This window comes from Artibeus jamaicensis, unplaced genomic scaffold, assembly GCF_021234435.1.
Source record: "Artibeus jamaicensis isolate MK-2021 breed Jamaican fruit bat unplaced genomic scaffold, CSHL_Jam_final scaffold_1689, whole genome shotgun sequence".
Classification (NCBI taxonomy): domain Eukaryota; kingdom Metazoa; phylum Chordata; class Mammalia; order Chiroptera; family Phyllostomidae; genus Artibeus; species Artibeus jamaicensis.
This window is the reverse complement of record NW_026522029.1, coordinates 2,059,653-2,074,629: the sequence shown is the minus strand read 5'-3', so window position 1 is coordinate 2,074,629 and position 14,977 is coordinate 2,059,653. Positions and strand designations below refer to the sequence as shown.

The 14,977-nt window shown below is 42.6% G+C and overlaps 1 protein-coding gene across 4 annotated transcripts in view; it reads right to left on the bottom strand.

Annotated features, from left to right (window-relative positions):
* Positions 1 to 14,977, bottom strand: part of GDAP2 (ganglioside induced differentiation associated protein 2) — a 59,407-nt gene that overhangs the window by 37,300 nt on the left and 7,130 nt on the right. For 3 of the 4 annotated variants that reach the window (XM_037135111.2, XM_037135112.2, XM_053656085.1), the window contains exons 2-6: positions 14,644 to 14,875; positions 13,091 to 13,230; positions 8,615 to 8,768; positions 8,123 to 8,211; positions 2,073 to 2,149 (exon numbers count right to left, since the gene is read on the bottom strand). In XM_037135111.2, the coding sequence (XP_036991006.2) occupies positions 2,073 to 2,149; positions 8,123 to 8,211; positions 8,615 to 8,768; positions 13,091 to 13,230; positions 14,644 to 14,810 (627 nt within the window). In that variant the 5' untranslated portion in view covers positions 14,811 to 14,875. Of the gene's footprint in view, positions 1 to 2,072; positions 2,150 to 8,122; positions 8,212 to 8,614; positions 8,769 to 13,090; positions 13,231 to 13,638; positions 13,716 to 14,643; positions 14,876 to 14,977 lie in introns of those variants that run through there. The other variant, XM_037135113.2, reaches the window with a different exon arrangement.

Here is a 14,977-nt window from a genome sequence, read left to right as displayed (position 1 = left end):
CCGCAGTTTAATGACATTCATCCTTGGAGGTGTGCGTTCCACAGGTTTGCACAAAGGTGCAATGACCTGCATCCACCCTTATAGTGCCATCCGGAGTATTCTCACCACCCTGAAATCCTCTGTGCTCTGCCCACCCGCCTCTCCTGAACCCCCAACCCCTTGTGCCTTCAATGTCTTCAGTTTGGCCTTTCCCAGGAATGTCATACAGTTGGAATCCTGGCATGTAGCCTTTTTGGATCGGCTTCTTTCACTCAGTAATGCACATCTAAGTTTCTGCCTTATCTTTTTATGGCCCAATACAATTGTTTTTAGCACCAAACTATATGGTGCGGATGTGCACGTTTTATTTACCGCTCACCCACTGAGGGACATTCTGCTTTCTTCCAAGCTTTGGCAAACATGAGCAAAGTTGTTATAAACACACTCCGCAATTTTCTGTGAGGGCATAAATTTTCAACTCCTTTGCATAAATAACAGCTTTTGCCCATTTAAAAATTGGGGTATCTTCTTGTTGTGAATTACGAGTGACCAACTGATTTATGTTTATTTTGGCTGCTTGCGCTTTTGATGTCATGTGTAAGAAGCCATTACTTAACCCAAAGTCATGAAGATTTATACCCATGTTTATGCCTGTTTTCTCCTACGTTTCATTGTTTCAGCTTTTGTGCGTAAGTCCTATGCCCAGTAGTTAATGTCTGTGTATCACGGGAGGCAGTGGTCCACCTTCTGTTCTGCAGGCAGAAATCCAACTGCCCCAGCGCCACTGTTGATAAGGCCACTGTTTCCGCACCGAACTGTCCTGCCAGTCTTGTCTAACATCCCATCCCACGGTTCCACGCTTCTCTCACGCCACTGCCACACGGTCCGGATTACAGGACTCTGAGTAAGTTTCCCAGCAGGTTAAGCCTGAATTCTTGAACTTCTCCTCTCTCCAAGGTTTTTTTTTTTTTTTTTTTTTTACTATTCTGGGTCCCTTGCACAACCATGTGAAATTTAGGATCAATTTGTTAATTTCTACAGAAAGTCAGTAGGGATTTTGATAGAGATTTTGTTGAATCTGTAGAACTGTTACTCTAGACAGTTAGCTAATTAATAGTAAGGAAGGAAGCAGAGGGAGTCGGCCATCGTTGAGCCTACCGCACCGGGGAGCACAAGCTGGTTTGCGTCCCCAGGAAGGCAGAGGCAGGCAGGCAGGGGACCAGAGCACTGCCCTGCCGAGGATCAACACCCCTCTCTTCCCTGCTGAGGTACCGAGTTGCTGGGAGGTCTCGGGGAAGCACATGAGCAACAGAAGTCAAAATGGCACACGGGGAGCTGCTGAGGTGCGTGACCTTAGAGGTCTGTTGGCCTCACCCTGGCTGGGGGGTGGACCCACAAAAGCTTGGGAAGTTTATTAGTACAGGAAACACCACTGACCTCTGTGTTGATTTTGTATCCTATAACACTTCTCAATGCTATTCTCATAGTATTTTTGAAGACTTAATTAGGATTTTTACATACAAGGTCATGTCATCTGCAAACAGAATTAGTTTTCTTTCTTCCCAACCTGGCTGCTTTTTATGTCTTCCTGTTGCCCACACACCCTGGGCAGAAGCAGCACAATGCTGAAGAGAGTGGGTGACACGGACACTCTGGTGTCTTCCTGCTGTTGGGTAGAGAGCTTTCAGCATTTCCCTGCTGGGTGGTGAAATGCTGTGGGTCAGCTGTGGGCCTTTCACTGGTGCCCTCCGTCAGGTTAAGGGAGTTCCCTTCTATTCCTAGTTTGCTGAACATTCTTTTCATGAAAGGGCATTAGATTTTGTCCAACGTTTTTTCTGCATCTACAGAGATGATCACGTGGTTTTATCCTTTTTTCCTATTATTATTATATTACTATAGTATATTACATTGATCTTTTGTACATTGACCCAACCTTATATTCCTGATCTAAATCCCACTTGGTGATGGTATAGAAGCCCTTTATATGTTGCTGGATTCAGTTTGCTAACATTGTGTTAAAGACCTTGCATCTCTAATTCATGACAAATATTGTTCTGTATGATTTAAACAATGAAACATAACTAGCAAAATACCTCTTCCAGTTCAGAGACAGCAAACACTACTTTTTCAATAGTCTCCCCATGAATCTCTAGGAATCGCCTTACAGTGCCTAAGAAAAAAAAAAAAAAGAGAAAGGTTGTTCAATAAAAAAAGGTACTTACATATGAAGAAAAGTCAAACCCTTCTAAGTTTTGTTTTTGCAGTGGTCACTTCTCATCTAATTCAGGTCTCTGCCCAGTGACACCTTGTGGGAGAAGCCTGCCCGGACTTCCCAGGTCAGAAAGCCTTTCCGATTTGCGCTCCTTTGGAGCGACCGCTGTAGCCGTTCTGTGGGGATTCTTGTTGAGGGCACGTGCTCCCCACCCCCCCAAACCACTGGAAAGGAAGCCCCACCACAGCCAGAGCTTTGTTTGATTTACTGCCTCACGGCCAGTGTCCAGAACAGCACCTGACCACAGAAGGTGCCGACTCTGGTCTTCCCTTGTCTAGCGTTGTCCTTTTACCCCCTGTGGCCGCTCTCTGACCAGAACGACCCAGCACAAGCGTCTTTCCACTCATTCGGTTCCATTATCAGACGTCCTACGCAGCCCTTCACTCTTGCCAAAACCCCAGCAAACCGAAGCTGAATTACACTTTTCTTAATTTCTATGGTGCCCAGATTCTTCACGGCCAACTCCCTAATAATGACCCTGCTGGTCTTTTCTCAGCCCTTCACTTACTGGAGCTCTAGCTCTCTAGCTTTACTGCTAAGAAATGCCCACGACTCGCCTTTTAAAAATGCTGTCCTCCAGGGTTCTGTCCTCCACACTTTTTATTTCTTTGACACACACATTCTCTTTAGCTCACTGATTTGCTCATTAGGTACTGCCCCAAATGCTGACGGCTCTCAAATCTGTGTATTGTTTTCTGAACAAAAAACCTGAATTCCCTGCTACCTACTGAGCACAATGCCCACATAACCCAGAAACCTCAAACCCAGCATGTCCAAACCTGCTCCTTTACCTGTCCTCCTTACTCCGATTACATAGAAATATCCATCTGCTCACCCACGCTACAGTTCTGAATTTTTGGGCACTGTTTCCACCTCCTCCTTCAGTTGCATTTTCAATGGATTTTATGTCCTTTAAAGTCTATTCTACCATCTATGCTTTCTCTCTCCCAGCTGCCCTCAAGGCTTACCAAGACGTTGGCAATAAGCTCTTAACCGTTTGCTTGTTTCTCCACATGTTCATTGTCACTGAGTTCTCTTCTGTTATCCTCTCTACTAAACCCCCTGATGGGTCTTCACACAGTGACCTCAACTCACCACCTCTCCCCTCCTGCCCCTTGGCCCCACTTCCCCCCACGTACCATCCGCTTTGGCCAAATCGGCCTTGCCGCACTCCCTCCTAGCACGCCACTTGCTTTTATGCTACTCGACCTCCGTGTGCACGGGTCATCTGTCGCTAGAGCACCCCTCACCGGCCACGGTGTTCTCTTAGTGCACGCCTCCTCAGTTTTTGAGGCCCCGTCGAGGTCCCGTCCCTGGTGTAGAGCTCCGCCCCTCTCTGCTCCTCCTGCAGCGCTTTGAGCAGCCCCCCATTTGTGAACTTCTCACAGCACTTCTTAGCTAGACTGTGAGTTTGTTCAAGGCCATTTGACATTATACATTCACTACAAGAATGTATATTACACTAACGTTACCAGAGCCTAGCACACTACAGGGCTCAGTAAGCAATCACTGAAAGGTAACTGGTACCTGCACTAACACCGTACGACTCTTGATTACCTACATAGCATCTGCCTCGCTCACCACTGTTATCTTGAGAACCGAATGGAGCAGACCCATTTGCTGAAGGACTGAACAAATATTCATACTTCTCTCTCTGTTAGGTGACAAATTCTTGTTTCATTTCTCCCTGTATTCCTCTATTTAAAAAATTATTTAAATAAACTTTTGAAAGGGGATCTCCTTCTATTTACTCTGACTCCAAGTTTTAACATTAACACATAACTTCCTAGCACATAACTGTGGGACAGCCTTTGGAGGATGTAACACAAGGCCAAATAGTAATTAAACTGAACTCCCTCAGCAGAGTTCACGCAGGAAGCAACTCTGCATAAAGAGGTAGAACAAGTGATGTCACGGCTGCAGGGCTGCAGTCCCACCTGCCACACCAGGCCTCCCCTTTCCAGGTTTACGGCCCTCCGCAACCACCTAGGATGTCACACACCTAACCTTTAGAGAGAACCCTTTAACCGGAGAGAATGACACCTGGGCCATAAACATTCCCAACCTGGAAACACAACAGGAGCAAACGCCATCATCTCTGTTCGTCACCACTGTGCCCTCTTCTGCACGGTGCCGGGCCTAGCACCCAGCAGGCAATTCCCCGCTGTGTTCGCTGAATAAATAACCTGACAAGTCTGCTTCAATGCAGATGTTTCTTTAGGCTTCTTCTGGAGAAGAACTGAACTGTACATGCACTGAGAATAAAAAGATACATAGTCTCCTTTATCTATCAAGAGGATGCTATTGTACTTAGGTTTCAAATGAAAGGAATTTCCGTAAGAGCTTAATAAGAAATAAAGGTTGTGGTACTAAGGACTCGGAGCTACGTCATTAGGTTTGTTCTTGGCCCGTGTCTGCTACAAGAGAGTACAAGCGATTTATTTCTCAAATGCTCAGAAAGTATGCGAGCAAGGGGCCCAATTATCTGTGTGTTTTGATGAGATTAATTATATTTTTGCTACTATATTTAAGGTGTAATAAGTTGCACAGGCCTTATAGAACATAAGGCCTTTACAGTTCTTGCGTGAAATTCCTAGAAATTGCTTCATGAGAGTCCCTATTGCTACTGTTGATCTTTATCTGCTGTCGCTGCAGTTACTGCTTGAAGCAGACACGCCCACGGTACTTTATCGAGTCATTTATCTGGGGCCACAGACCTAGGTCAGGCTGGTAGAGCTGGGTCCAAAAACCTGACTTCTTGACTCCCCTTTTCAAAGTCTTCTTAGTTATTATTATTATTATCATCATTTATTATTTTTAATAGACCATTAAATTTTATTACAAATGTATTTGATCACCTGGCTTCAAAAAGTTTAAAATCAACACATTTTAAAGAATGTACTGGCATTACTTTGTGTATGCCAGTACAAAACAATTTTACAAATTAAGTACCTAAAAATTGGACAGAAACATTAAAATTTGATGAAAATCAGTTATAAAAAGCCATAATCCCTGTCTTCAAAAAAAGAGTTGGTCTTTCCAGTCCTATTATACAATATTAATACTATTCACCATTTTTAGAATAGGTAGCTAAATTATATTTTTCTGTTAGGATACAATACTCTTAGACTAATAGAGTTATATTTGTACAGATTCCAGCTAAGCTTGTGAATGTAAAAGCCACGGAGAGCAGAAAACCAAACCAACAGGGACAATAAAAACCCCGAAAGTCTCACTTTCTAGTTGTCCCATGCTCAGGTCGAAATGCAACTCAAAGTGGAAAATATATCAATGTGTTTTTTAGGTCTTCATATCTAGAGACGGATAAATATTCCAATTTGATTTTTCAGGTAATGGAGAAAACTGCTAGTAATTTTAACCCCTGCCTAAAGAAGACAGATAATTTTATCTGGGAGCAAATACTCATTGCCTTGAAAAATAGCACCATAATAGCCTATGAAAATCAGCTATAGAATAACCTTTAACCTTAAATTAAAAAAAATTATTATTTTTAAGATTTGATTTTTATTTTTTAGAGAGTGGGAAAAGGAGGGAGAAAGAGAAAGAGAGAGAGAAGCATTGGTCTGCGAGAGAAACACTGATTAGTTGCCTCTTGCATATCCCAAACGGGGACCTGGCCTGCAACCCAGGCATGTGCCCTGACTGGGACTGAACCGGCGACCTTTAAATTTGCAGGCTGGCGCTCAGTCCACTGAACCACACCAGCCACGGCTAAACTTTACAAATTATTAAGTAAGTATAAAGTAGAACTCAATTACAAATAGTAGATTATACTGCAAAGCTTTTTTTAAAAAAAATAAAATGATGCTGTCTTTTTACTTAAGCACACGATTACTATATAAGAAATGGAAACATATAGGAAGGCTTAGCTCAAACTATGAGATGTCAGGGCGAGGGGTAAGTGATATCAGAGGGTGTCGAGACCCGCAGGAGGACGCTCTGTTACACAGCGTCAGGAACTCTGCCTTGGCGAGGCCCCGCAGAGCCCTGCAGGCTGGCCGCAGCACGGCGTCTCCCACCGAAGCAGCTGGAACTCGAGTGTAATGAACAGGTTACCAAGGCTGAGTGAGAAAGCCTGGACAACGTTTCAAGTCTGAATAAGCCCAAGAACACGGTAAAGTTCTGAGTCTCTTTTATTTGTAAAATGGATACCAAGCTACCTAAAACACAGGGTTGTTGAGGCAATGAAAGTAATTCCTTTATCCCCCTTTAAAAATACCTATGTTTTGAGTAAGTACCATATGTAAAGCATTCTTGACATACTGAAGCATTGTAAACACGAAATGAAATGATAAAATCTCGGCTCGGTCCAATAGCATGCATATAAATATACTCTACAAAATATACAAATTTACTATAAAATCCTTGAGCAAGAAGGATCTTAGTTAAAAAAATAGCTAATTATTACACAAGACTATTTAGAACTGAATATACCCTCAACCTAAATTCTAGGTTTTATAATAATAATTTTATATATGTAAATATCTGTAATTTTTTGGTGGATATTAAGACTTTTAGCTCTTCATCTTTGAATTCTAGAGATAAAAAGGGGTCTTAAAGCTCTGGCTGGTGCAGCTCGGTGGACTGAGTGCGGGTCTGTGAATAAAAGGATCGCAGTTTAATTCCCAGTCAGGGCACATGCCTGGGTTGCAGGCCAGTTCCCAGCAAGGCACACACAAGAGGCAACCATAAATTGATGTTTCTCTCCTTCCCTTCCCCTCTAAAGATAAATAAATAAAATATTTTTAAAAAAAAGGGGGGGGTCTTAAAGATCAACTAGTGTAGTTTCTCTCCCAAATGAGGAATATCTGCAACAGATGGTCACTCAGCCTTTGTGAGAACATTCCAGTGACAGGAAGTTCACGTAAAATACCTTCATATCACAGAGCATCTTATCTCACACAGAACCGAATCTCCTTCCTTATCGCTTGGTCTTACACCTGCTTTCTACTGTGGGGTCCTTGTGTACAATCCTTACGAGGGTCTGAGAACCTCCTGAAACGGCGTGTACGTTCCCTACGCACGCACATTCCTGTGGGGAAAGGGTCCCCAGCTTCCTTTCATCAGATCCCCATGGAGTTTACGATGCTCACAAGGCGGCTAAGGACTGCTGCTCTCACAACTCGGCGCAGGCTGAGCCCACAAGGAAAGCCCTGCAGACGGCTGCACAGGTGCGTAGAGCACGCTCTTCTCTAGGAGCGACGCCACCTGTGTTTCCGACCACCGGCTTCCAGCCCGCCAGTGTCTCATGGGGTGTGAAATGCACAGCTGCACACAAAACTCTAGACGTGACATGCACCTGCACACGTTACAGTGAGATCGTGGGTGCCCTCAGGGTGAACACGATATTGTTATTTACACATTGACAGTCCCACGGATAATGATTGAGCTCAGACTTTTTTCAAACCTGTGGGCAGAGTTTCACATATTCAAACAGCACGTGTGAACGGGGCAATGGTTTAAACTGCCAGGAGCTGTGTGAATCTGACACTATAAAATCTGTTTCAATGTCACTGTTGCAGCTGGTTAAGATTCTTATGAATTATGACTCAAATGCCCAACGCATTAACCACACTTCTTAGGTTGGGATCACTTTCAAATTTAGTAGGGAAATCTTCCAAGCTTTTACTCAAATGGATAAAAATGTCAGCACGAGAAAGCACACAGAGGGCTCTGCACTTGGTCAGTACCAGCTTCCCTCCAGGGGGCCACGATCAGTTACAAATCTTCTTCAGCTGTAACTATTTCACTAGTGATAAAACAAACGTAAGGCTCAGTTTACGTACAGTACCCCAACCCCCGTGTGAGGTGCTACGCCAATACTCGTGCAGCGCCTCCGACGTCACTTACGAAGTGCTATGTGCGTCGCGTCCTCTAAAGGATACCCTCGTTTGGCAGAGTTGATGACACAGAACCCAACGGAAGACATGGACTGCTCTCTGCAACCAAACAGAAAACAGAAATTACCAACTCTCGTAATACACAGCTAATCTGAAAATGCAGCTTAACTTCTCCTTCCCTGTCCCTTCAACAAATCTACTGTGATAGTTAACTCAACTGCAGTATTTAATAATCACATTAGTATATAATTTAATTTCACCATTTGGGGGAAACAGATTCCAAATAAAGACTGAGTAAAATGGGAATAAGTTAAATTCTCAAGTCACACAAAGCCATTACTTTTATTCTGCTAAGTTTGAGAAGAGAATTAACTCTATCTTCAGGGTCCTCCAAAATTGTCCAAATCCCTCAAAATTTGACCTGCATAGCTAGGTTTCATTTTAAAGCCAGGGCCTTAAATGGCGTATGGCGTGCTGCGTCCCGGAGATGAGCACGCCGTACTTTGCCAGCTGAAGGACGTTTCTGTAGCAGCTGTACAGGGAACTCTCTGCTGCGGTGCGGTAGCGGCTCTTGTACTTGGGCCCCACTGTGTGAATGATGAACCGGGCAGCTAAGTGAAATCCTTTTGTCAACTTGGCTTCACCCGTCCGGCAACCTGGGAACAAGGGAGCATACTGAAGTCATGGTGGTGTTACAAAAACATCAACAAAACAATGCATTTAACAGAAAGTATTGAGAAACTTCTATCAAAACTATGGGTTGAACACTAACGCCTGTTCCCAAAATGACAGTGAAGCAATATAATCACACATAGATATGAAAATGGGGACAAAAAGAATGGGAGAGACCATGAAGCAGATTAAGCGCCATCAAAATTCTGGAAGGCAGAGCCAGTGAGCTAGAAGTAGCTGATTTAGCCATGCAGAGAAACCTAAGTGCTGGCAGGAAAGGACTTACCAACGTGAAGAAAGGTGGTCTGCACGTTTCTGAAGGTGTCTTCTTGAAAGACAGACTGACTGCTTTAATTCAAATCTGAGTTGAATGTGTTCCTGCCGTGACACTGTGGCAGGTGCTTGGCCTCTTTATGCCTTAATTTCCTATTTAATGGGGGTACCAGCAGCACTTACTTCGCGGGATTCCATGAGTTAATATACGCAGCATGCATACACACATTAGCTGTTGCTGTTATTACTACTGAAAAGGTTCACAAGCCAGAGGCCCTAAGTACTTCTCCAGGCCATGGTGTAAAGAGGGACTAAAGAGAAAAGGCCGAGTTAAACCACGCACAAGAACGCTCCAATCTGTAACAAGCTCTCCCTCAGCCAGCACAGCAAGGCCACGACGCTTGCCCACCAGAGCAGCAGGAGGGTTTACCCTCTGGAGATGAGAACTGCAGTCTCCGGACTCCAGCCAGAACCCCAGGCACAGGTGAAAAGAGGTGATTTAGTTAAAATGTAATAGTCAAATGTGATAACTCTACATCTCTGCTCCAGGTTGGCTTCCAAATGCAGACGTTCACGCTCACACCCTTGGAGAGTCCTTCCCAGAAAACAAACAGGCCCAAACCAAAGACCTACAGATTCTGAGAACCCGGGGAGCTTCCCCAACAAAACAGCAGGGTTCCTGCTCGCCTCATACTTCAAGAGCCACCAAGCAAAAACCACGCCCGTGGCTCCATACGAAGCTTCCTGTGAGCTTCTCAGTTCCTCCCTCTTCAATACGGCTGACGCTCAGGGGTCACCAGGAAGGGAGGGAAACTTCTAACAAAAAGGGGTGAGAGAGACGAATGCTCAAAAAATAGACAGTGAAGAGAAGGAAACTCTGAAACAAACCAAAAACTTCCCAACACCATAATCACTACTACTCTCAGCGACACAACACTAGAATGTTATATAAAAAGGAATATTCAGAGAACAGAAAAAAGCACTTATATAATAACTGCTGTAGCCAAATGAAAAAATGTGATGGCAAAAACAAAAAGTTCATTACACAGCTAAAAGCTAAAGGAAATCTTCCAAAAAATAAAAAGATGAAAAGTAAGACCTAATAGATACGAAAAGGAACATACAAGGAGGTATAACATTCAAAAGGATTTCTTCAAAGAGAGAACAGAGAACACAGAGGGAAGGAAATTATTAAAGAAATGAAACAAAAAAAAATCTTCCAAAACTGAAAGATATGAGTTTCCAGACTCAAAGAGTCCACAGAATACCCAAACCGTACCAAACACCAAGGTAAATTGCTGTGAAATTAAGAGAACATCAGCAATAAAGATGAGATCATAAAGGTTCCAGAGAAGAAATCAGTAATGTACAAAGGACCAATAATTAGAGTAACACATGATATTCCAAAAGCAAAAATGAAAACAGAAAACAATGGAGCAATGCCTTCAAAAATCTAAAATGAATCTTGAACTTAGAATTCTATTTCCAATCAAAGAGCCAATTAAGTATGAAGGTAGAAGTAAGAGCTCAGTGATTTTGCTCCCTTCTCAGAAATGTCTGGTAGACTTATTCACAAAAAATAAAGGAGTGCATCGGAGAAAAGCATAAAACCTAGAAAATTCTGGGGTGAGAAAATCCAATCCATTACAGAGAAAACGGGTTTCCTGGGATGGTAACCCAGCAGCAGGGAGAGGAAGTGCACCCCAGAAAAGAGAGAGAGGATGGGGAGACTCCAGGAGGGACCTTATGAAGGAAAAACTGGGCTGAAAAATAAACACAAGTGTTTGGCTTTACTGAGAGGAGCTTACAGGTAGTCATAAAGCTTTGAATCAAATCAACGGCTGGTACACAGAACATAATTAAATAATCAAACTGACTAATACCTAGAGGAAAACTGAAAAGAGAATGCTGATCTATTTTCTAATCAGCAGTGAGCAATATTTACATAGTCATAATGTTAATGCGGAATATTAATTTCATGAAAAGTTGACAGACTAAAGAATGTGTGAATGGTGTATGTACATGTGAAAGAGGGGAAAGAATGAAAGAGAATTTAATCTTTATTTTCCACAATAAGAAGTCAACAGATTATAAAAAACATGGAAAAAATCTCTTTCGGTTTTGGCATATTATTTAGGAATAGATGGTAAGTAAGGTATGGAACTTAAAGGTGAAGGTATCTGCTCTTGGACAGCAGGACTCACGGTAGAAAAGGAAGGGCAAAGGGTTGTTGCTTCCCTTCATACACTTGGACATAAAATTCTCTGACTTCTAAATTATGTGCATTAACTGATGAAAAGCTATAAGCACAACATGATGGATGGGAGGGAGGGAGGGAGGGAGGGAGGGAGGGAGGGAGGGAGGGAGAGAGGGAGGGAAGGAAGGAAGGAAGGAAGGAAGGAAGGAAGGAAGGAAGGAAGGAAGGAAGGAAGGAAGGAAAGGACAGACGGACAGACTAACTTGGTACCATTGGAGGCAGCTATAAACCAATTCTCTACTTTAAAAATAGTAATTACAAGAACCAAGTATGAACCCTGTCCCTCTAAGAGAAACTCTAATTCAGAGTAAGCCACAGAATGTCCCCTTTACGGGGAAAGGCTTTATTTTACAGAAGAACACCTGCTAGTAAACGTGGACAGAATGATAGATTCAGGAAAACATAACTTCATAATCTTACGGAAATTACTGACTCAGACAAGCACTACCCACTGTTGCTAAAACCAGTGTGTGAATGTCTGATGAGGCAGGGACCACTGCCACACCCCCACTCTGGAGGTACGGGGACTCAGGCTTGGAGTAAAGCACTTGGTCTGAGGTTACAGTTACTACACAGCAGCACTACAATATGAACCCCAGTTTGAAGACTCTCGAACGCATGTTGTTAAATATTAAGGTTTTTTTATTTGTGCACTTGTACTAAATTTTGTTACTTTCTTTTTTTATCCATAAGCCCAACTCTGAGGTTTGAGAGTGAACACACACACACCCCATTAGGAATTTTTCCAGACCAACTTTCCTGTTACTTTGATCAAAAACCTTCTCATTATTACCTCTAATACACTTTCTAATTTCTACATGCTGTTCACGGTGCCATGTTTTTAGTTTGATTGAAGGCTTTCTCCCTCCTGCCCTCGCAGTCAAAACTCCGTTTCTGGACCAAATAATGCAGTTTTTTTCTCTCTAGTCCCTCTTTCATGGAGCCAGCGTTATAAGTATTCCTATTCAAATTCTAGTATCTTTATGAAGTTAGAAAGTAGCTGTCAATGTTAAACAGTTAAGATCAAATAAATCATGACTCCACACAGGAGGAACACGCTGTTTACACGTTAAGAACCACTGCTGTATTTCACAGACACACTTTATAAAGTGCGACGGCTGAATTTTACAATATTCCATTTGGGCTCAAATAACAGTAGCAAAAGGTTGCTGGGTTAGTCATTTAAGAAAATAAATGCAAATAAAGGTAAACTTGATTCTGAACCAACAGGACTCTTCTTGTCCCCATTTCTAAGGAAACATTCCCAGAAGAATGTTATGGTTTTAAAAAAAACAGTCACAAGTACAAAAATAATCGAGAATATGTGTGGCTCTTGTGATATACTCTCAATTTATCAATAAGTTGATTTCATTTCACAAGTGCCATAGTCTAGGTCCAGGAGGTACATAAAAAATTCTCTATCACTATTAAATTCCATGCACACAAAATTTTCTGTTTAGACAAAGGATAAATTGTTATATATGGCCTATCTATGCAAGAAAGTATATACGGACAGGAAAATGCTGCCAAAGATGTAACTGGCTACAGAGATTGTCATTCCAAAACTCGAGAACATGATAGAGTTTTCTTGAGAGTAAAGTCTCAGTGTTCAGCTTCTAACACACTGTGGAATTTTCAAAAGCCATTTTTAATTTTAACAACAATAGCAAAACAGCTCTATCTCCCTAGTTTTCTCACATAAAATGCAAAATATGCTTCTGTTAATATCAAAACGAATGTTTCTGAAGCAATAGATACCCAAGGCATTTCACTCACCCTTAAGTTTCTGGAGCTCCTCCTTCAGATCGGGCCCTGCGAGCATGAAGATACTTTCTGACACAGGGTTCTTATCCGTGAGGTTCTCATTGCTGGTGTTCACAATGGCTGTGCAGTTCAGCAAGGCCACGTCTCCTTTCCTGAGGAAACACCAAGGGAACAGCAGGTGTGGGCATGAGGAGGGAGAGAAGAAGCTGGTTTCTGGCCAGGTAGCTCAGTTGGCTGCAGCCTCACCCTGGGGAGCCAAGGATAAGTGTTCGATCCCTGGTCAGGGCACACACGGGGATCAACCAATGAACATACAGATTAAGTGGAACAACAAAGAGATGTTTCTCTGTTCCCCTTTCTTTCTGAAATAAATTTTTAAAAAACCAAAAAATTCTTCCCTCACTCCCTTCACAACACTGGTTTTGCTAGCTCACGTGCTTAAGCAATAGTGGAAAAACAGTTGTCCCTAACTCAGAAAGAGATGGCACCCTAGCTAGATGTTAGTTAATGTGATTGTTACAACCCTAAAACTAACACCACCGTGCTATTCTTTTACTTACTTCATATAGGTTTCATTGTTACAGAATGCTTCTAGTGCCAGAAGCGGTTGGTTTAAAGAGTTCAGACACAGCTGTTCCTAATGGCCAAAAAGTAGAAATATCATAAATGTCCATCAACTAATGAACTGATAAACTAAATGTGGCATACCCATCCAGTGGAATATTGTTGTAATTGCCCATAAAACAAACTGTTACACTGAATCACAATTCATTCCATTATATTAAATGTCCAGAATAGGAAAATCTACATAGAAAGATGAGCTGTTGGCTAGAGCTGAGAGACTGTGTGTGTGTGTGTGTGTGTGTGCGTGCGTGCGCGCGCGCGCGCGCGCGCATGCGCGCACAGGGGGACTCCAGGGAGAGGGAGCGACAACTAACGATACCAGAATTTCTGGTTGACGAAAACGCTCTAAACTTGACCATGGTGATGGCTGCACAAGTTTGTGATACACTTACCACTGACTCGTACAATTTAAATCAGTGAATTATACCTCAATAAGGCATTTGATAAAGACGAGTGTATTACTAATATATTCAACAACACAGATGAGCGTTCAAATATGCTGAATAAAACAGGCCAGGCTAAAAAAGAGTACACGATTCCCTTTATATAAATCTCTAGAAAGTGAAAACTAACCTGTCGTGACACAGTGACAGCTACCTGGGGAGGCAGACGCAGGGAAGGGCAGGGAGGGTATCACAAAGGAACACACACAAAAAATTGGGGGGAGGGGTAAATATCTTCACTATCTTGACTGTGGTGATGGGTTCACGGGTGTATAGTATACCTGTGTCCAAATCTACCAAATCGTGCACTTTAAATAGGTATAGTTCATTGTATGTCAATTATACCTCAACAAAGCTGTGTCTGTCCATGCAAAGCAGTATTTCAAAAATGCCAGGGCTTATGAAAAAAGCTTAGAAGAAACTCTGAGTAAAAAGAACTTAGGAAGAAGCCCTGAGAAAGTATTATCATATCATGATGTGATTTAATGAAAGAATTACCAAAGAACCACTTTTCCATTGATGTTCCTGTTATACAGAAAAGGCGATCTAATAGTGTCTGTGTCGGCTGCAGTATCAGAAGCATTTAATTCATCTTCGCAGGAGTCTCCCCAGCCTGGCAGTGCGTCCACATCCACAAACTGGGAAGGCGCCCCCAGGGGATCCATGGAACGGGGCCTGTAGACGGTCTTTTCCCAAATTCCTCGGCAGTTCAGTGTTCACTGGAGACGTGCTTAAGAGAGAAGAAACGACTGTTTTAACAGGGAAGCACAGACACCACTTTCCTTCTATCAGAGCAGATAACAAAACTCCACTGTGAAGTTCTCTGACAGCA